Here is a 22,471-nt window from a genome sequence, read left to right on the forward strand (position 1 = left end):
ATGCTGGGTTTTTAAGCACCAGCAGTACAAGTCTAGCAAGCTCTGTGTCCACCCCGGCTGCCATCCCAGAAGACGGCAACTACCCACTGCAACCACCTCCCCTCCCGCCCAGACGCAAACCCCGCAACTCGGTCACTGACCCATGTGACCCTCCTCCCCCGCCCCCACGGCAGGACAGTGATAAACCCCCACCTGTGCCCCCCAGACGGGACTCCATGCGAGACTGTAACGTGAACAATACACTGCCCCGATCACTTAGCGTCTCCCATCCTCGCTCTGCTCACAGTGGACATATCGCCACTCTGCCTAGGCATAACTCCGACAGGGGCTATAACTTTTTGGACCTTAACGGTGAAGATAGGGACACGCCTGTATTGCCGCCTAAGACTTACAAATTTGTACATTCACGCAAACAAAGTAGCTAGGACTGACTAGATTGTGATACAATGACTCGATTGAAATCAAACAGTGCGGCACTCAACAATCACCTTGCCCACTATACCTCCCTCTTTCACCATAATAGTATCTTCCAGTATGACAATATGGAAGAGTCCATTCAGCAATATAGGGGAGTGGTGGGGATTTGTTGTTGATGTGTGCTGTCTAAACATATTGTAAAGACGACTTCTGTGAGGGACATCATTATTTTGCTGTGCCCTTCAAAGTGTGATTCATTATCTGCAGTGATTGAAGAGGATCTTCATGGAAGGAAAACTGTGAACAAATAACCCAAGCAGGCTTGGAAAATACTGATGAAAATGGTGATGCTTGAAATGTGATGCCAATAGCAAGAATGGTGATATAGTGACACCTGAATGTGAATATAACTACAGATATCATGATTAGCTTGTGTGACAAGACTTAACCCAATGTCTTGGACAAGCTATTGTTGTTATTGAATAACCTACAGTCAAGATTGCTTCCTACAAAATGCCCAGATTGCTCACGTACTATGACAATGCCCACAACAGCCTGGTTGGTTGAGAACCCAAAAGCTTTAGTATGATTTGGCTTTACTCATAGTGCCAATATTATGTGGAAGGGTCTCTTTATTGTTAATTCTCTTGAATGAATCAATCCTCTTGAACTAAACCTCTTTTGAATTGATTCAAAGCAGGCCAAACTGATGTCATCAATGCTTCTAGCTATGACCATTTCTTTGTTGGGTGCCGATTATTTCCTTTCACAAATGGAAATCCCATCTTGGATGATCCTACTTTTTGATCTTACTGTACACACGGGACCTTGCCCTGCACTATGAGATGAAGCCGACCACAAGATGAAGCGATGAGGTTGTTGAGAGCATTATCTGTGAGACAAGGTGACTAGAGACATGAGCGGAGCTGTGTGCATTCCTTCCCATACACAACTAGTTCTCTGACGCCCTTCCCTGCTGCCTCCTCCCTGAGTGGCTCGGGACGAGGGTGCTTCTGTTTATGTCGGTTCTATGTATGTCTTTACAGTAACAGTCACAGTGCCCTAGTGTGTATATCTGCCTGCTTCTGTCTGTCCTTTCCTCCACCTGTGCCAAACTTGATGTGGATATTTTCAACTCGGGTTTACAAGCATATGTCCTGAACGTTATGATGTAGTGATCCTTGAAACACTTTGTTTCAATAGTTTGGTACTACGTTGTAATAATAGTAAGCAGTCTGTACTGAAACTTTTGAACATGTCCTGTATTCTCTTAGTAGATTTTACTCTTAGAATTTGGTCTGTCATAAGTTGAGCTCAATAGACAAAACGAAAATGTACTCAGGCTTCAGATGAGTCGCTAAAGTCACGGACGGCTAAGTTGCACTGACTTGATCACAACCTGCTTTCAGCATTTCAGCCCAATCTATATTCAGTGCATCTTGCAGGATAGGATAGTTCCGGTCATGAAAATAGTGCATAGGTAAGGAAAGCCTGTCTATGTCTAAACATTTCTGGTCATAAACACAATAAACTTGAGGGAAGTAATGGTAATTTTGAAAATCCATTCATTTGGTGATATCTCATGATGGACCCATTTTGAAATAGCAGTGTTGAATTAACAAGTAACAGCTTATGTAGAATTCTGCTCGGTATGAACAAAGCACAAGTAGAAGGGAAGAAGCGCACAATGTTTCAGAAAGCTGTTATTGTACAATACTTTTAAACAAGATGTTTCCTAAAGGGGGGAAAGTGTACTCAGTTATTATCTGAAGTAGGGCTGGGACAAGTCCAAATTTACTACCTGGGTACCCATCCCCCTTTTACCCGACCCTACCTGGGTACCGACTGTAGGTGTCAGGTGATGTCTCAAAATGTCCGAATTGGAAAATGTGTTTAGCATAGCCCTGACAAAACGTATTAAGATACATGTATTAAACAATTTGGTCATTCATACACTGAAGTTAAATTAAGTTATATCTTTCTTCATCCTTATGAAAACTCAGAAGGAATGGGTGCATAGTCAGAGACAAATGCGAACATTAGTGACTTGTAGTGTAACCATAGAGTTCCACATAATTTTTGTCATTAAACTATTTATCACGTGACTAACTATGGTTCCGGGTAGTCCTGTGGGTATCCCGGTCCTACTCAGTACCCACGCAAACCGGGTACCCGAGCTACCTGTCCCAGCCCTAATCTGAAGGTACAGTTTTTGCATACAGTCATACTGTTATAACGCCCTTCATGATACTGTGGATTCAGTTCAAACGCAGGGCATTCAAAGGCTTTGATAAATTTCCCATGTATTGAGTAACCCTTTAAATGCTGGTTGGAGGTGTTAAAGATGAAATTGCCTTGAGTGTCCAGGCGTTGGGACAAGGATTACCATGCTTTCTCATGATAAGGGCGATAGTTATTGCTGTATATTGAACAAGGATCTGTGGCTACCTACTTCTGTTTGCATAACAGAACTGCCCCAACAATATTTCTTCATAAAAATATCTAATGTAGTTTTGGTAATCCAGTATTTGTGTGGATTATGAATATTTCTATTATGTTTGGTTGTCATGAAATTGATATAATGAGATTTGAACGCATGTTAAATGACCCATTACCATTCATATTAAATTACAATAATGTTATCAAATGAGGATTAATTTGCTTCAAAATATTAGAAATTTTATAAATGTAACTTCATTTTAGAAATACAGAAAATCTTTGTTGGTTGATTTGATGTGTGCAATGTTTGTAAAGAATAATGACAAGACTGATTGTGGCCATTTCTTCCTCGAAAAATTAATTGACGTTCATAGTTTCTATCATAGAGGTTTGTATGGTTTTGCTTTGAAAGACGGTGCTGAAAATATCCACTACAAGCAGGACTTGTAAGAAAGGCATACAGCCTTTGACTGTTATCCCCATGTTGAAATAGTGCTATTGCCGAGGTCCTCCTCGGCCCTGTGTTGTGTTAATGTTGATATATTGTGTTCAAGGCCGACTCCAGATGTATCCATTCTTTCCTGTCCCTGCCTGCTTGCCGACTGCCGAATACCTGGCCTACAATTTCACAGTATCGCAACATAGGACAAATTGATAATGTACAGTTCAAGCCTCATTCTGTAGTAATAATTTTTTAACCAAATGGGAAAAAGAATAAATCAAGTATGAAGCATAGCGGTGTTGAATTTATTCTTGGATGTAGATATGTACATATGAACTCAATTGTCAAGATTTACATTCAAGTGTCTTGTTAGAGAAATAGCAGTCACGGATCGCCAGTTACTGACATCATAGTCTGTGGTTTTAAGATGTACATATTAGTGATTGGTAATTAAAAGAACATTTATTTCTATTTTATTTCATTGTTGAATTGGCAGGACACATTTGGAACAATAGATCGACTTAGCAAATTTCTGTTTTTGTTTGGAGACATTTCACTGTATTTTCTGAATAAGAAAATTACTGTGAATACTTTGTTATCACATCCACAACTTTTGCCCTGTTTATGTGTATCACTAAGTGTATTCTGTTTGACAAAAATATATATATATGTCTCATACCACAACATCTTGAAACACGTCCCCCTGAGATCACATCACACCTTGGAACTGATCAAACTTTCCGTCCAGGATCTCAACAATGCTCAAGACTCAAGAGTATATAACAGTCATATGTGTTAAACACAGGAGTCAGAAGTTCGGATTTCAATAATGACGATTGGTGTGTTGTTTTTAATCAGAACTTTTGATTCCTGTGGTGAAAGAGCCTACTTACTAATGGACACATTGCTTCTCAATCAAAGTTGTTTGGCACACAAAAGTTGTTCTTACTACTGAGACCTAGAACACAATGTGTTCGGGGGGACATGTTATGAAACAAATAGTTACTGCTAACACATGAAGAACAGTTGTGTGACCTATTTTGGTGGAATATTGGAGGGCAGTAATAAAACGGAATTAAATTAATTAAATACTTGGAAAGATAGCTCTTCACTTAACTAAACATAATATGGAGACATTCAGGTCTTAGATGAAACACCCGAGCCTTAGACAACTGGGCCACCCATGCCCTCATCCCCAATAATAAATTTCCCCACAGCCCTATAAGTGCTCAAACACTTTTTCTTTAATCCCCATGAACAAGATTTCATGTGATGCCCTTGTAACAGGAGCCATCATTTCGAGCACAGTTTAATGCCAAAAACAAGGCTTACATTATTGAATGTTTTACAGTGTCCGACTTTCTCTACCCATAATTCTTTGATTTGCAATATGTTGTAGTTTTAACACTAAAGTCGTGTGACAATAAGGAACTCGATTGTAACCATTAGGTCATATGTTACCTAAGATCTTCCGGCCTTTAGGTGTTGCTTGATGGCTTTCTTTAAGGATTACATACTTCCTAAAGTCTTCCTAGTTTGTTACTTGCATTCGCAGTGAGTGAGTGAGTATGGTTTTACGCTGCTTTTAGCAATATTCCAGCAATATCACGGCGGGGGGACACCAGAAATGGGTTTCACACATTGTACCCATGTCTGGATTAGAACCCGGGTCTTGGGCGTGACGAGCGAAGCTTTAACCACTAGGCTACCCGACCGCCCCCTTGCATTTACAGAATTGTTGCAGCAATCTTTTCGACTACATTTCACACAATTCATAACTCAACACGCCCCTTTTCCAATAAAATTAAGCACATCCAAAATTTTCATTATTCAAGCACATAACCTAATATGTACTTACCGAACCCCACAATAAGACCTTTTCAGTGATCCTTTCAGGAAATAGGGAAGCCAGACGAAATAGAAGCACCAATTTGAGTTTTGAACAACAATGAAATGTTCATAGGAGACCAGAACACAAATCTCTGTCACAGTTCATTTATATAGCATGATTGAGATTATTATAAGGAAATGCCAATTTTGTCCCTCCATGTTGCAAGTGGAGAGTTCTTGTGAACATGAATACAATAGATGCAGTAACACAGCACTTGTAGAAATGTTTTTCATATCACAGGTGTAGCTGGCGGTCATCAAGACAGCCGAGGTGGCCACTCGACATTGACGGCCTGGAACAGAAATGTGACAATCTTACTAGGTTTAAAATCAATAGAAGAAAAAAGAGTTTTCTAACATGCACAAGTTATGAATTCTGGAGGACAGTGTTGGTATCTGATATGGTGCAGATTCATGGAATTAGCTGCGTGTTCTCAATGAGTGAGTGATTTGCATTTAATGCCGGTTTTAACAGTATTCCAGTTACATCACAAGTTGTCATCTTAATGTGAGAGGAAAGCCTGTAGTGATGCAGGTCTCAGACATTGACCAGTTCGGTGAAACCCATGAGCACGGGTATGGAGCAGACAAACCTAGAAAAATAATCAGGGCAAAGCGGATTCGAACCCACGATCACAGGTTCTGGTGTGCCCAAGGGACGCAACTCAGCACAGTGAATTGTAGTGCGTTAGACGACTGGGTCATCAGTAACTCTGTGTTCTCATTTAAAGGGTATGAAATGAAATTAAACAAGTATTCAGTGTGTGTATGGGTGATCACAATGTTGCAGCTATAGTATAAATCACAGAGCTTAACTAATGAAGTCTAGACCAGCCAAAACATAGGCTTGAAACATGAGCATTCAGGGATCGATGACCAATCATCAAAGTCACAGAGTCTGAAGGTCCGATCGTAGTTAGTTGCCTTTCACAACAACGGTATATCCAAAGCTAGGTTCTATCATCTCAAGCATACAGACATCTGTTTCATTTTTCAGTGGTATAGATGGTACATGTACAGTACTTGTCCATGTTAGGAGAGTAAAGAAACTGGATTAAATGGGGGCTTCTGTGATTGTCACACATACAATTAACATGCAACTACAGAAACTTGCAGTGCAAGATCCAGCTCTGCTGGGGAATATCTCCTTGTTGACCCTTACCTCCACGTCCAGTTCTAGGATATCACATTCCACTCCCAGCAGAATGGACAGATTTGGAGTAGTTCGCCCAAAGTCCCCGTGGACGAACTCCTTGATGTAACTACATGTTGCTAAGGAATAACGGAGAGAGGACAGTGTGTTGATTGGTTAAAGGTTAAGATATCAATCTTTTTTATTGAAATACATCTTCCAAACTTTACTGTCCCATGAACACGAACAAGAGGGAAAATACTGTTGCTACACTCATCATAAAGGTGATGTAATGCAATTACAGCAATGAACCAGTCTATTTAAGAAGGGCTCCACAGCAGCATAGAAAATTAAAAGTGTGGACAAAATGTTTCTCTATCTGTATTATATGCAAAACAACTGGCCATAGCCGATCTTGCACTTCATAATCTAGTCTGTCTCGGCCGATGAACCACATTATTTTCCCTTCTGCCCAGCCCTTGATGAAATTCTTTAGCTCTAAATGAAGCAAGTCCAGATTTTCCACAAGAAAAGGAGTCTGAATCTCTCATCCCACTTGGGCTCCTTTTCAATTTACATAGCGTTTTCAGAGACTAAGCGTTGGACTACTAAAAATCCTAAGGCCATATCTGCAGCCTAGATGTACACTACTAGTAAAGTCTAGTAAAATTTCTTTCAGTCCAGTAAGATCAGTTGATAATAAACAAACTAAGACTAAAATCCAACAATCAATACATCTTTGTTTCTCATATCCCTAACTTTGGCCCAATGAATGAGTTAACATCACTCAGTGGGCGTATATACACGCAACACTACAGTAGTGAGTGAGTATAGGTTTACGCAGCAATATTCCAACAATATGGGCTTCCAGACACCAGAAAAGGGCTTCACACATTGTACCATTATGGGAATCAAACCCGGGTCTTCGACGTGACGAGCGAACGCTTTACCCACAAGGCTACCCCACCGCCCCCAACACTACAGTTACATAAATCCTGCTTCTACTAACTGACTGAAAAAGCATATTCAGCTATATTTCCACAAAATCAATCTACTTCATGAGAATCAGTAACATTGCTATTTGGTTCTTAGTTTAGTGTGTGAAATCCTCAAGGATACGTTCCTGCTTGTGTGGACAGATACAGCCGGAAGTGGTGCTTGTCGACCTTCTCAGCATGCATGTTGTGTATCACCCGCACACGAGAAGCTAGAGGCCGTCTGAAAAACGGAGACACCGGTACCTTAGATGTGTATTTGTGACAGCTGTAGCGTAACGATCATATCCCCAATACTTTAACATAGACTTACTCCAGTCGTAGCACTACAGTGGTTTCATGGAACGGAGCCCTGGGCCCCCAAAGTGATCTTAGGACTAAGATGATCATAACGGCTGTACACTAACATTGACTTTAGACAATAGCAGCTCTAGATTTGTATGTGGAACAGGGCCCATGGCTAACATAAGCCTATGTTAAAGTATGAGAGTTACAATTATCTTAGCACTAAGAATACAAAATGCCTTTCAGAAAGTGGTCAAATGTAACAAATGTTATAAATGGAATTGCAGTTTGTTAGTCAAGTACAAATTCCAGTGCTTTATAGGGTTGAGTCACATCCAGGATTTGAACCCACACTTCTCAGAGTCAGGCACCTAACCATCAGCACACAAAGTCAGCGACCTCAGCCACTGAGGCTTCTACAAAAATGGAAGTCCAACAACTGGAAGTCTAGTAGGGCTGGGACGAGTCCACATTTACTACCCGGGTACCCACCCCCCTATTACCCGACCCTACCTGGGTACCGACTGTAGGTCTCAAGAGATAGGTAAAACATGTCCGATTGGGAATAGTTTGACCAGACTCCTGTCAAAATAAATTTAGATACACGTATAAACCGATCTGGTCATGCCTACACTGAAGTTAACTGTTGTTTTATCATTATGCAAACATATAAAGTCAGAAGGAATATGTGCAAAGTCAGAAAGAAATGTGAACATTTATCACTTACAGTGTAACCATAGAGTTCTAGATAATTTTAGCCATTAAACAATATAATCACGTGACTAACCACAGGTTAGGGTAGTCTTGTGGGTACCTGGGTCCTACTAAGTACCCACCCGACCCACGTACCGGAGTTACCCGTCCCAGTCTTAAAGTCTAGATCACATACTTTGTGACCACTTTCAGTGATGGGAGCCGTTCCAATTTACACGTATCAGAGGGGTGCACTAAAGTATGTGATCAAGACCACCAGTTGTCTAACTTCCATTTTTTGTGGCTTAGGTCGCTGACTTTGTGTGTTGGCAAACTTACTCTGAGAAGTGTGGGTTTGAATCCTGGATGGGATTCAACCTAAAAGAGTACTAGATTTTGTACAATCCCCAACATAACATATGTTACATCTTAGCACTAAGACCAGTGTCCTGATCTGATAGTAATATGGATAAGTTGTCAGTACAGATAGCCAAACAGACCACATTTCCAAGTTAGTCTCTCTCCTTATCTGTCAGCATGGTCAGTATAAACACAGTCAACCCTTTGTAGTACGAATATATTTATTTTGTTTATTAGGATGGGTTCTAGCAAGGTATTCCATGAATAAGACTGGGGGCCGAATCAAACCAGGCCTCCTCATGTGTGTAATCGATCAACAGGAAGGTATTGTAATTGTGTACCTGTGCAAAACTCTAAGTGGCGTCTTCTGATCCAGTTTTAAGTCCTGAAATCATAAAACGTATCGTTATTACCTACGAGGGCAAACACATCGGGGTTCATAATAAATCATATGTGCTCTAGGGTCATATCATGTCACGAGACAATAGTGTATTGTTTCCGTCATCCGGACGTCATTGTTGACGTCATTCAAATCTTATAGTGACATGAGGTCGGAATGACGTCATAGCTGAAGATTGTTGATGTCATTCGACAAATTGTGGTTCCGCTGCTGTTGCAACTTGCTGTCCTTATACATGTTATAGGTAAACACTAAATTTTTTCTCAGTACATAGACACCTTCTTCGGTAATAAAAAGAACATTATATTCGTGTTCATGTCATACTGTTTGCGACACTCGTGCCTAAATTTGTGTATTTCCATTGCTCTCATTCAGAAATTACCACAATTTAGACACTCGTGTCGTAAACATAGTATAACATGAACATTCATATCATATCCTCTATATTATATACACAGTCTTGACTAAAGGGTCACCTAGGTATGTTGGGTGTCAAACACGAACATATGCCAACATGCGTCATCGTAGACAGAGTAGGTTGAACTGTATCTGTTGAAGAACATTTTGTTTATGTCTATGACACACTGATTGGATTCCTTAATAAAACTTGTAAAATTCAAGACTATTAAAAACTAATAAAAGATCAAAATTGAAGGCGATAGAAAAACGTACCCAAAACACACCTGAACGTAACTAGTGGTTAGCTCCTGCAAATGCATGACAAGGAACAGTCAATGTGGTTCAAGAACGGTTCATTCCACATGCAACTGAACTTAACTCTTGGAAGTTGAAAATGTGACATTTTTTAAATACTTCTATCTCCTATTACCTCCCTGAACAATCAACAACAACACTGGGTATATTAAAAAACAAATCATCCGTCTAACACATGCTTAAGCATGTTAATAGCTAAACAAAAATCTTTCTTCAAACAGATCACACCATTTATTGTCTAATCCAGATAACTGCGCCATACCGTTAATTCTTTAAGCTTGTCGAGTTGTTCCTGCTGTAGTTCGGTCTCAGACCAGCAGAGGGCGCTGTATGACTTGCTCTTCTCAATCTCGCCTTCCTTCAAGTTGGCCGTGTCCTCCCTTAGTGCAACAGTTAAGACATTATTGGAAGCTGCTAACAAGTCAAGCAAATTGGTTCGGCCATTGCTATTTCCTATGTTGGATCACAGATTTTGTCTGCCAACATCAAAAGTCGGAAGGATTTATTTCTTTAAATGATATCTGCATCATCGTAGGATACTCGAACACTAATAGTGGGAAAACTGTCTGCACAGTCACAGAGTAGTCACAAATATTTGTGCATGTGTGATGTGTCGGTAAATAAAAATGTGAAAATTGAATATTTTGATATTTCTTTCCTTCAAATTTGATGAAAATAGGGTCATCAGATGCTTGATCAAACAAATCATAAATCAATGGTCTGAGTGTCTGAAGCAATTGTTATCAAAATTAATTACTCAGTAATCAAAAATGTCTTCAATCAGCAGTTCCTTTCAAAGTTAAGATCATAGCAACATAACAAATGATAACAAATTTGTGGACATAAATCCACATGATAAAGGCAGATCGTGTGAAAGGTGATTGATGGCCGGACTACAGACAGCATCACTCACAATACATGTTGTTGGTTGGTTGTTTAACGCCGCACTACTAGCAATATTCCAGCTATATGACAGCGGTCTCTAAATAATCCAGTCTGGACCAGATAATCCAGTGATCGATATCATGAGCATCGATCCACGCAATAGGGATCGATGATGTGCATCAACCAAGTCAGCGAGCCTGACCACGCGATCCCGTAAGTCGCCTTTTACGACAAGCATGGGTTGCTGAAGACCTATTCTACCACGGAATCTTCACGGGTCACAATACATGTAAACTATTGACAACTAATGGTAACATAGGAATAACAGGGTAGGGGGTGAGGTGAAATGGGGTGTTTAAGATTATTGCACATATATAGCGAAGTGCATGTGTGTGTGTGTGTTTCCTTGTACTAGTCTGGACTAGACCCCTGAGATACCATGCTGCAGTTTAACATGGATACCCCACTGAGACCCAGCATACTGACCCTGAGCCTATCAGTCCTTGTTTTATCCATTTAAAGCTGAGCGCCAGGCAGGGTAACAACAAGTACCATCTTTTAACGTCTTTTGGTAAGATGAGCCGGGGACAGAACAACCAACCTTCCGCTCCCCTGACAGACACTCTATCCACCAAAATGAAAAGGAACGCTTGATGCCTGCTGTATCACTGGAGAATAACCTCTGGATGACAGGCAGGCAGCAAACTTGACAAACACACATATTTTCACATTACCTTCCTTCTGGTAATATCTACCACATTTACAAAGTCTTGGTAAATCTTACCTGGGTACTATCTGCAGATCCGATATTGCTACATCCTTGGTTAGACTATTGGTGTCCTGTTTCAAAAGAGAGAATATGAAAATAGACAGAAGTCATTACTTATAATGACATATCATAGAATCAAAGAATCTATTCGTATGTAGTGTACATAAGGCCTTATTTTTCTTTAGTCGACAAAGACAACTCTGAAATTAGAAATTAAATAAAATGACTTTTGACAACATTTTTTTTGGCAGGCTAATTTAAGGAAAAATACCAAAGATTTTATCACTGTTGTTTCTAAGAGATGGTAAATAATACATGCAAAAATCTCTATTTTAACATAAAGACCAAACAATTTTTTTTGGGCAACATTTCGCAATCATACATCTGTGATGGTGTGACCTACAAGATTTCGTTTTCATTCATTAGTAGCAGTGCAGCACTAATCTGGAAGTTGAAAATTATTTCAAATTTTTTTTCTTACCACCTACATTGAATTTTAGGCCAAATGTTTGTAAACCAACTGAGGTGAATTAATAGGCCCTACATTGAACCCACAATGAGCACACAGCCATGTTTGTCTTGTATCTACCTGCTGTATCGTCTTCAAATCTTCAGCTGAGAACTTCACCACATGTGGATTGATCAGTTCCACGACAAAAGGCCGACCTGGCAGAAACAAATTGTTTTATAAAGACTTGATGACGTCTTTACCTGATAATCATGGTAACATATAATAGTACACATACACTTTACGACCTGTGAAGATCTGGGATAGAAAAGGTCGTCAGCAACCCATGCTTGCAGTAAAAGGGGACTATGCTTGTCGTAAGAGGCAACTAACATGATTGGATGGTCAGGCTCGCTGACTTGGTTGATGCATCTCATCGTATCCCAATTGTGTGGATCAATGCTCATGATGCCAATCACTGGATTGTCTGGTCAAGGCTCGATTATTGACAGGCTGCCGTCAGTTAGCTGGAATATTGCTGAATGCGGCGTTAAACAACAAACAAACAAACAAACAAACAAACAACTTACACTTCACAAATAATTACTCTTGACTCGGTCAATATGCGAAAGCAGGGACCTGATGACCTGACTCGAGGATCTCTGTTTTCTCATATGGACCTCATCAAGAGTAATCATTCGTTTGTTATACTGAAATTCAGTTTAAAGTTTATGAAGCCTTTAAATCGTCCTCTGGTTCATTACAGCAACCTGAGAACCGTGAAATGTGGCTACCAAACGCCATCTAGCAAGAAGTCAATATACATCATGTGACAGGTGAATATTCAAGGTCAGTGTCAGTCACTTATTTATATATATATATTGATCAACCAGCTGTGAGTTGACTAGATACAGGGTATATATGGATCATCCAGCGGTGAGTTGACTAGATACAGGGTATATATGGATCATCCAGCTGTGAGTTGACCACTAGATACAGGGTACATATGGATCATCCAGCTGTAAGTTGACTACTAGATACAGGGTATATATGTATCATCCAGCTGTGAGTTGACTACTAGATACAGGGTATATATGGATCATCCAGCTGTGAGTTGACTACTAGACACTGGGTATATATGGATCATCCAGCTGTGAGTTGACTAGATACAGGGTATATATGGATCATACAGCTGTAAGTTGACTACTAGATACAGGGTATATATGGATCATCCAGCTGTGAGTTGACTACTAGATACAGGGTATATATGGATCATCCAGCTGTGAGTTGACTACTAGACACTGGGTATATATGGATCATCCAGCTATGAGTTGACTAGATACAGGCTATATATGGATTATCCTGGTGTGAGTTGATACTAGATACACACTCACCTGTCCCCAACATCCGGACATCTACATCTTCTCTTCCTGACGACGACAACTTGTGATCTGTAAAATATCAACCATGTCTTGTACAACAGCCTCAAGTATGGCTCTCTATGTTGTTAGTGCCTGCATTTACCTTCATCAAGTCTTTGATGGGTAATTAGAAGTAGGACGAGCATGAATACACAACACTTCTTATGGAAAACAACTCCTTTCAATCTTTTTAACAATGTTTGAGGGCTACTTCTTGCCCCATCGCCTGATGAAGGGACAAGAAGTAGCTCTGTTTAAAAAGAAAAGAAGAATTGTTGTCCACAACAAGTGTTATGTATTTACCTTCATTGAATAGTAAAATGTTGAGGTCATTGCTCTTAGAGTGTCTCTATATTGTTAGCGTGAATGGGTCTGTACCTGTTGGCTTGAACTTGTCCAGGATGATCTCACACAGGAGTTCCTGGACCGACGTCTCCGACTTGCGGCCACCATCGACAATCCATGGAGTCTGACTCAGATGGCGACTGTACTTGTTGTATCTCCCTAATCATGACATCAAACTAACGTTAGCAAGTAGGTGAAACTAAGGCATTGGCTATCTTTCTGTCATCATCATCATCATCATCATCATCATCATCATCATTTGTCGTCATCATCATCATTTGTCGTCATCATCATCAGTATTCGTCATCAACACCATCAGTATTCATCATCATCATTATCAGTATTGGCCATCATCATCATTACTATTCATCGTCATCATCATTATCACTATTCATCTTAATCATCATCACCATCATCAGTATTCGTTTTCATTATCATCACCATCATCATCATCAGGATCCGTCGTCGTCATTATCATCATCATTATTATCAGTATTTGTCGTCATCATCATCATTATTCATCATTTTCAATTTAATTTCTGTAAACATAATTATTTCTTTAATCACTATGACCACCAAAACATTTCTATTATTTCTATGATCACCCAAATATGTCTATGATCATAATGACCACATTAACACTTTTCATCAGTTTGTGTCTTTCGAAGAAACATCATTATCATCATACTAGCTTTAACTATCAAACAATGCATAATGTTACCTGCTATAAAGACAGATTCATGTGAGCAGCCAAGCTGGTACCGACACTTGTTGGCTGGCCGGGCCGGGGGGCATGTGTAGCACCTGTAGGGGACACCATGAAAACTCTCAATTATGATCTGTATCTTCCATTATACACCCTGTACCAGGTTGATATATCCCATGTACACTGCAGTGGCTTGTACATGTTGTAGGTTATGCTGATGTCAGCATGTGGATTATTTTCGGTTTGAATTCGAAAATTAGTTTGACGGCTAAGTTGGTTGATTGCTACTTTGTTGATCAATGTTTCATTATTTCAATTGTTTGTTCCACCTCAAAACTATGATTGTTTACTTTGATCTGTTTCTCTCAACATGCAGATACTGGTACGGCTAAGGGACGCAACTCTGCATATGTTACATGCTCTGGGTAACAAGTCTCAGGATTAATTGATGAGATGCAAAAAAACCCAGGAAAAATAAACTGGTAACCGTGAGATATACAAAAACAAAATCATTGTCGGTACTTACTCCTGAAACTTTCCATCACTGATTTCTCGGACAGCTTTAGCCACGTTAGTTCTTGTGAATGTCTCGAAGTCAAACTGCATGGGAATAAGTGAAGATGGAAAATATAATATCATATTAATTGGTCAATCCTAATTGGACGTATTGGATGTTGACCACTTAGAATGACTGACACTGTCACATACATCATTATCATCAGCACAGGGATCCAGGTAATATTTGGAGCCACCGAGTATTTGCCATGCATACTCCCACGTTAACATTCACATTGGGTAGTAATAGTATTCTTTGGGTCTTCAGTAGATTCTTTACTCTCTTAGGCCCAGTATAATGGGTTTTGTAAACTGATGAGAAGACTTTTTTGAAAATATTCTACTTCTATGCTGTTACCATGGTTACAGGTAACTACTAATTAGCATAGGTTCTTGTGATGCCTTAAGTGGTTTGGTTTGGTTTGTTGTTTAACGCCGCACTCAGCGATATTCAATCTATATGACTGCGGTCTATAAATAATCAAGTCTGGACCAGACAAACCAGTGATTGATATCATGAGCATCGATCCATGCAATTGGGATACGATGACATGCATCAACCAAGTCAGTGAGTCTGAGCACCCGATCCCTTTAGTCGCTCTTACAACAAGCAGCTTTGCCTCTTACGGCAAGCATGGGATGCTGAAGATCTATTCTTTACGCGGATCTTCAAGGGTTTCACTGTGCATAAACAATGATGAAGCATTGCAACACCCATCACTGGTCAAATACTGTCACAGCATCAATTACCTTTTTCACTTTACGTCTTCGGAAAATGTGAGGTTGAACATCAAGACTGGAAAATATGGAGCAGAAATTGAAACAGACACATGAAACACAACAGTTTAAATGTTCGATATGGTTACACAGTCGTGCTCCGCTTATACGGACTTCAGATATCCGGAAACCTCGGTTCCTGGACGATTTTCATTCAAAACGAAATAATTACTATATAAATTTACCCGTATATACGGAAATTCAGTTTCCGGAACCGGACGGTCATTTTCATACACAAAACACTGAAATGCACACACAATTGTCTCACTTATCCGGACAATACACTTCCGCTGGTGGTAATCCTTCCGCTGGTGGTAATCCTTTGATTCGTGAGAAGTCAATTAACCAAGTGACACATTATTGTTTAAAATTCAAACCTCAAAATGTGGTAAAGTTCAAACTTCCATGTCATGAGTTGATAATTGAAGGGAAGTAACTCTTCCAGTAAGAAGCTGGTTTCAGTTATACGGAAATTTCGTTTATACAGACGAATTGTGAAATGACGCAAGTGTCCGTATAAACGAGGCACGACTGTACATGTCATAAGAAAGTGTCATAAGAAGAGTCTCAAGATGTCATGATATGTTGCCCAACAGGTTTTGTCAATATTGATATTTGGCAATACTAAGACAGCTACTTATATTTCCTTGTTTATTATGTTTACTGAAGTCATTCCATTTGTTACCTAAAGAGTAACCATGGTAACCTACGACCATCAAACCTCTTAAACATGTTGTCTACTGGTACTATATTGTTATATAGTACTCTAGGCTAAGAATCGATACTGTTTGCAGTTGTGATTATTTTGAGTATCAATTCACACCACTAAAGTACTCACAGAAATGAAAAAAAAAAGTTTTTTTGACCTCAGATCTTAAATAAATGCAGTTAATATACAAAATATGTAAATATTCAAACAACTAAATTAGTACTAACTGGGCCGTGGCACAAATACAACATATCAAATGTTTTTATGCCTTTTTACACGTAAAAGTGTGTAAAAATGTGAATAAAACAGACTATTGTGAAACAGGGCATAACCAGGTGTAAGTAGATCAAGGTGACCTATGACACCTTGACGACAGGTGAGAACAGGTGCATAATGCCTATAGTCTGTTTCTGCTATGTCAATTTGGACCTAGTTTTATTTTTGAATGTTGAAAGTGCCGACAAATTACCTCCTGTAAAGTACATTTTGTATTGTTCACTGAGATCAAACTAGCAAATGCAGACTAGAACTTTTCGAGTTGTTTTGTCATTTCGGATTTACAGCTACATAACACTTTGTGTCGATTTTTAAATTGAGAAAAACAGTTTTTTTTCATTTCCGTGAGTACTTTAACGCAGCCCTGCAACATTAAATGATCGATTCTGGACCAGACAATCCAGACATCGATATTGTGAGCAACAATCCAAGCCGCCTTGGTACATTCACATGCAGACAACCAAACCATGGCGCCCGACCACCCACTCCCTTTTGTCACTACTCACAACAAGCATACGTTGCTGGGACCTATTTAACCCCCGAGTTCCTGAGGGGGCAAGACATAAGGAAAACTGCCTAGCTGCATACAGTCAAGTCCCGTTAATCCGAAATGGTTGGTTGCATATGATTATGTCGGATTAACGAGTATGACGGATAAACGAACTTAAGTAGAATCAACGTTCATGACATCTTCCCGAGGCACGAGAGTTAACTGACTATAAAAGTCCAGTTTCCACCCTTGCCGAACTAGGCTGGTATTATGGAGTTACATTTTGGCTGGACTAACGAGTCTATGCATAATCCAATCAAAATCTCGCACCAAAATCGAAATCCGGTTCGTAAACTGTCGTGCAGATTTTGGTGGATTGCAGGATTTGCAAAGCATGTGCACCGCCAACTCGTTGTCAAGAGATATTTTCCAAATCTTTTCATGTTTTTCATCAAGATGCTCATGTGATTTGATGCATTTTGAGATGTAAGACCCCTTTTATCACAATATAGATCTTGATTATCGATCAGATCGTCCTGACTGGGCGCCACCATTTTGTGTGAAGCAAACGCAAATGATACGAGAGGTGGAATCTGATTGGTCCATAGACATAGAAGCGGGATAGAAGTCACACAACTTCTAATAGCCACTGGTGGCGCTACGATCGAGCCCAGTAATTCCAGGCTAGTTTGGTTTGAAACTTGACTTTAAAAGTCAGTTAACTCTCTTGCCTCGGGAAGATGGGTTCGTGATGGAAAATTGGACAACTACACAACACATACACAGTCATGTCATTGGTCGGTCATAGTTTGCAAAAGGTCGTGCTGACGTGCGAGTAATGGGATGTCCTGAGTTGCAGCGAGAACTTGTATATGATTATAATGAGATTGAGGTAATCTAAGCATGTGATTAATCCTGTTTTGTTTATTTAAGGCATTAATTGTTTATTGTTAAGCAAAGTTTATCTCTGCAGCTTTGTAATATGCAGCTCCCAGCCAACCCGCCTTGCATCAAAACACTGGCTGTGTACTTGTAGGCAGATGAACACGGAGTACGCTGATCACTGTGTCAGATTAACAAGACTGATTAATGAGTGATTTCGGTAATTCGTTGGCGGAGTCGGGGCGAGACTGTCGGGGTCTAAATAGCACTGATTAAATGGGTTCTCATAATTCGTGTAGGAAAAAGCCGATTGTCGGATTAACAAGTGTCGGATTCACAAGACTTGACTGTATATCATTGGCCTTCTTTGTGACATCAACTATCAGGGTGTGATGTCCCATTGACGAGACTGCACTGATGCAGGTTACAATCGGCATGTGCAGCCCAAGTATACAAGCAGACTGCACACAGTGCAGATGGTAAAATATTCCACAAACAGGTTAAACAATATCACTTGCTTCAAATTTATACCATGTATACACGATACAACGCTATATACATATTTCTGTTCATCAGTTTAGCTGTCAGTTAACTGCAGCCCGCACTAGGTTTAGGGGAGGCAAACCTGACATCAAACTCTTAAAATGGAACTGGATTATATACTCACAGGAAGTTGCATTCTCTCTCCGCATCGTCGTGTGTGAAGTTGACCGATATATCAAACTGACTCTGCAAAGGATCACGGGGGTGAGTGAGTGAAAATTGCTTTATGTTAGAGTCTATTCTAGTTTAAAGTCATGTTCAAGCGTATTGCACTAAAGCAGCCAGGGTTACAACAAACCATCTTTTAACGGGTTTTGGTATGACACGGCTGGGGATCAAACTGCTGATCTTCTGCTCTCTGGGGACGTGCATCATAGTTATGTGATTTTTTGTTTCTTTGTTTAACATCGCACTCAGCAATATTTCAGCTATATGACGGCGGTCTGTAAACGATCGAGTCTGGACCAGACAATCCAGTGATTAATATCATGAGCATCATACACATTTCGGATAGGATAACATGCACCAACCAAGTCAGCGAGTAGAACCACCTGATCCAGTTAGTTGCCTCTTATGACAAGCATAGTCGTCTTATAGGACAAGCATGGGTTACTGAAGACCTATTCTAACCCGGATCTTCATGGGTCATAGTTATATGAAGTTTGTTTTCACTGCAGTCAGCAATATTTAGTTTACCATTATGCTCAAGATTACTGCACTTAGGCAGACAGCGTTACAACAAGTACAACCTTTTTAACGTCTTTTGGTATGACACGGGCAGGGATTGAACCACCGACCTTCCGCTTTCTGGACAAATGCACCATCCACTACACCATAGGGGTGGTATAGTGAGTGAGTGAGTATGGTTTTACGCCGCTTTTAGCAATATTACAGCAACATCACGGTGGGGGACACCAGAAATGGGCTTCACACATTGTACCCACGTCGGGAATCAAACCCGGGTCTTCGGCGTGACGAGCGAACGCTTTAACCACTAGGCTACCCGACCACCCCAGGGGTGGTATAAATTAATGTGGAGTGTTAGGCAAGTCAGTGCAGACTTCAGTCTGAGACACTAATTGATATGATTAAATAGTTACAACATGATCTGATTTTAGTGTCATTCACTCAAGGCTCAGACTTTCAGGTGAAATTCCTGTTGAATGTATCATGTACCATGGTAACAGAGACTAACTCTGTTTGTGTATAACTCACTTTGAGCTGGAATGATGATCCCAGTATCCGTGACAGCTCGGGGCCAGAGAACCACTTCCAGATGTCCTTCACGGATGGGATAGCCTCATCATCCAAACCATGATATGCAAAACTGGATTTAATAAAACAACATTTGTCAGCTGTTATGTACTGACCCATAAGATGGCATAAAATATGACAATAATATGGGCATCATTGTGGGAGATTGTTCTGAGACTTCGAACATGGCGTGCCATAACCCATTGCACATGTGTCAGTGTCAAAATATATACAGGCATGTCACAACAAACTGAATATAGTGGAGCCCATGATTTGTTAGTTTGTTTGTTTCTTGTTAAGCGCTGCACTCAGCAATATTAGAACTATATGACGGCAGTGTGTAAATAATTGAGTCTGGAAAAGACAATCCAGTGATTAATATCATGAGCATCGATCCACGCAATTGGGACACGGTGACATGCATCAACTAAGTCAACAAGCCTGACCACCAAATCGCGTTAGTTGCCCTTAACGACAAGCATTGTCGCCTTTTATGACAAGAATAGATTGCTGAAGACCTATTCTAGCCCAGATCATCACGGGTCGGAGCCCATGAGTGAGTTGTGGTTAACGCCGCTTTAACAGTATTCCAGTTACATCACGGCATGTCAGCTTAATGTGGGAGGAAAGCCCAAAGTGGTCTTAGACGTTTACCACTTCAGTGAAACCCACGAGCACGGGTATGGTGCTGACAAACCTAGAAACATAATCGGGGCAAACCGGGATTCAAAACCACAATCATAGGTTTCTGACATGCCCAAAGTACGCAACTCTGCACAGCGAATCGCGGCGCCTCAGATGACTGGGCCACCCGCACCCCCCAGGGCCCATGAGCATGGTGCTGACAAATCTAAAAACAAAATGAAGGTGGACCTGGATTCAAAGCCTCCATCACAGGGGCGCACCTTTGCACTGCGATTATTTGACGCCTTAGACGCCACAATGGTGGTGAGGAGTCTCGGATGCAGGTCGACCTGCTACTTTCACCAGCTGACCCAGTAGGATGATGGGACGTGTTGCTAAGCTGGGAATTAATGTTCATTGCAGATGTAAAACAACTTACTCAAATTTGTTCCCAAGGTGTAACGTAAGAGCATGCTGAAAGAAAATATATTTGAGTTAAAGCAATTATTGGCATACACGTGTAATAAGGGAGAATGCGGTAATTAGTGGTGTCTTTGTGCCCAATCCCTTTGTCTCTTTGGACAATAAAATATGTTTAGTAAAAGTGTATCATCTCCCAGTCTCAACTGGCTCATATTCAGAACCATAACCATCTAGCATCCAGGTCTGCTGGAAGTTACCATGGTTACAGTGTTCCTGTTTACCAGTAATGTTTTTTACCGGTAAAATTAGGCTTGGACTGGTAATTCATGTGACTGCCAGTCCATGTGGACCGGCAAATAAAGTACCTTATCAATTTTTGTTGTTGAACAAAACATCGGCGATATTCATATAAGTATACTGTATTTTTCAAACAAAGTCAGCTTGTCTGTTACCATCAGCATGATCAGGGTTTCCCCTTGTCATTTTTTAGTGCAAAGAAGTAACATTTAACTCTGCTTTTCAAGTTTGAATATATTTTTGTAGCTACCAGCACACAAGAAATACATGTTGATGGCAACTGGAAGAATTGACCTAGCCCTAAATAAGGATAGAAACATTGTATGTTGAAGTAACTGTTATTAGCAGTATCTTTAAGTTGCATTTAGAAGCTTTGGTATCAGTGGAGATGAATGACTACCAGATGATTTCAGCGTAATCATTATAGTATGTCAGGATAAGTAATATCTTTCCTTACCTCTCTGAGGATGTTGGAGACTGGCAGCGACAGTGAGCATTGGTAGTTGACAAACTCATAGCCATTCTTGTCCACACACTGCTTTATCTGCAACACAAACACTATCTGTAGGACACATGTAGATCTCAGACAGATGAGAACGGTGCACTAGCCTACTGAAACAGCCTCATGGAGCTATTATCACAAACACCATCTGTAGGACACATGTAGATCTCAGACAGATGAGAACGGTGCACTAGCCTACTGAAACAGCCTCATGGAGCTATTATCACAAACACCATTTGTAGGCCACATGTAGATCTCAGACAGATGAGAACGGTGCACTAGCCTACTGAAACAGTCTCATGGAGCTATTATCACAAACACCATCTGTAGGACACATGTAGATCTCAGACAGATGAGAACAGTGCACTAGCCTACTGAAACAGCCTCATGGAGCTATTATCACAAACACCATCTGTAGGACACATGTAGATCTCAGACAGTTGAGAACAGTGTACAAGCCTACTGAAACAGCCTCATGGAGCTATTATCACAAACACCATCTGTAGGACACATGTAGATCTCAGACAGTAGAGAACGGTGCTCAAGCCTACTGAAACAGCCTAATGGAGCTATTATCACAAACACCATCTTTAGTAGGACACATGTAGATCTCAGACAGTAGAGAACAGTGCACTAGCCTACTGAAACAGCCTTATGGAGCTATTATCACAAACACCATTTGTAGGACACATGTAGATCTCAGACAGTAGAGAACAGTGCACTAGCCTACTGAAACAGCCTCATGGAGCTATTGTCACAAACACCATCTGAAGGACACATGTAGATCTCAGACAGATG

At 40.4% G+C, this 22,471-nt stretch overlaps 2 protein-coding genes across 3 annotated transcripts in view; one reads left to right on the top strand and one right to left on the bottom strand.

Annotated features, from left to right (window-relative positions):
- The window catches only part of LOC139444150 (son of sevenless homolog 1-like), a 33,228-nt gene extending 29,556 nt beyond the window's left edge, over window positions 1-3,672 (top strand). Inside the window, exon 23 of the mRNA XM_071225048.1 lies at window positions 1-3,672. Within this exon, the coding sequence (XP_071081149.1) occupies window positions 1-425 (425 nt within the window). The 3' untranslated portion in view covers window positions 426-3,672.
- The window catches only part of LOC139444151 (tRNA pseudouridine synthase Pus10-like), a 24,796-nt gene continuing 5,907 nt past the window's right edge, over window positions 3,583-22,471 (bottom strand). The window contains exons 4-20 of one of the 2 annotated variants that reach the window (XR_011651748.1): window positions 21,629-21,715; window positions 20,891-20,925; window positions 19,789-19,900; window positions 18,698-18,759; window positions 15,647-15,692; window positions 14,868-14,941; window positions 14,357-14,439; window positions 13,669-13,794; window positions 13,264-13,320; window positions 12,011-12,087; window positions 11,437-11,492; window positions 10,030-10,147; window positions 8,995-9,038; window positions 7,440-7,538; window positions 6,351-6,450; window positions 5,157-5,481; window positions 3,583-3,863 (exon numbers count right to left, since the gene is read on the bottom strand). Coding sequence is in view for 1 of the 2 variants with exons in the window: in XM_071225049.1 (XP_071081150.1) it covers window positions 5,446-5,481; window positions 6,351-6,450; window positions 7,440-7,538; window positions 8,995-9,038; window positions 10,030-10,147; window positions 11,437-11,492; window positions 12,011-12,087; window positions 13,264-13,320; window positions 13,669-13,794; window positions 14,357-14,439; window positions 14,868-14,941; window positions 15,647-15,692; window positions 18,698-18,759; window positions 19,789-19,900; window positions 20,891-20,925; window positions 21,629-21,715 (1,212 nt within the window). In the remaining variant the exon portion in view is untranslated. Of the gene's footprint in view, window positions 5,482-6,350; window positions 6,451-7,439; window positions 7,539-8,994; window positions 9,039-10,029; window positions 10,148-11,436; window positions 11,493-12,010; window positions 12,088-13,263; window positions 13,321-13,668; window positions 13,795-14,356; window positions 14,440-14,867; window positions 14,942-15,646; window positions 15,693-18,697; window positions 18,760-19,788; window positions 19,901-20,890; window positions 20,926-21,628; window positions 21,716-22,471 lie in introns of both variants that reach the window. The other variant, XM_071225049.1, reaches the window with a different exon arrangement.

The sequence above is a fragment of the Haliotis cracherodii genome, unplaced genomic scaffold, assembly GCF_022045235.1.
Source record: "Haliotis cracherodii isolate W230 unplaced genomic scaffold, xgHalCrac1.p SCAF_5, whole genome shotgun sequence".
Lineage (NCBI taxonomy): Eukaryota > Metazoa > Mollusca > Gastropoda > Lepetellida > Haliotidae > Haliotis > Haliotis cracherodii.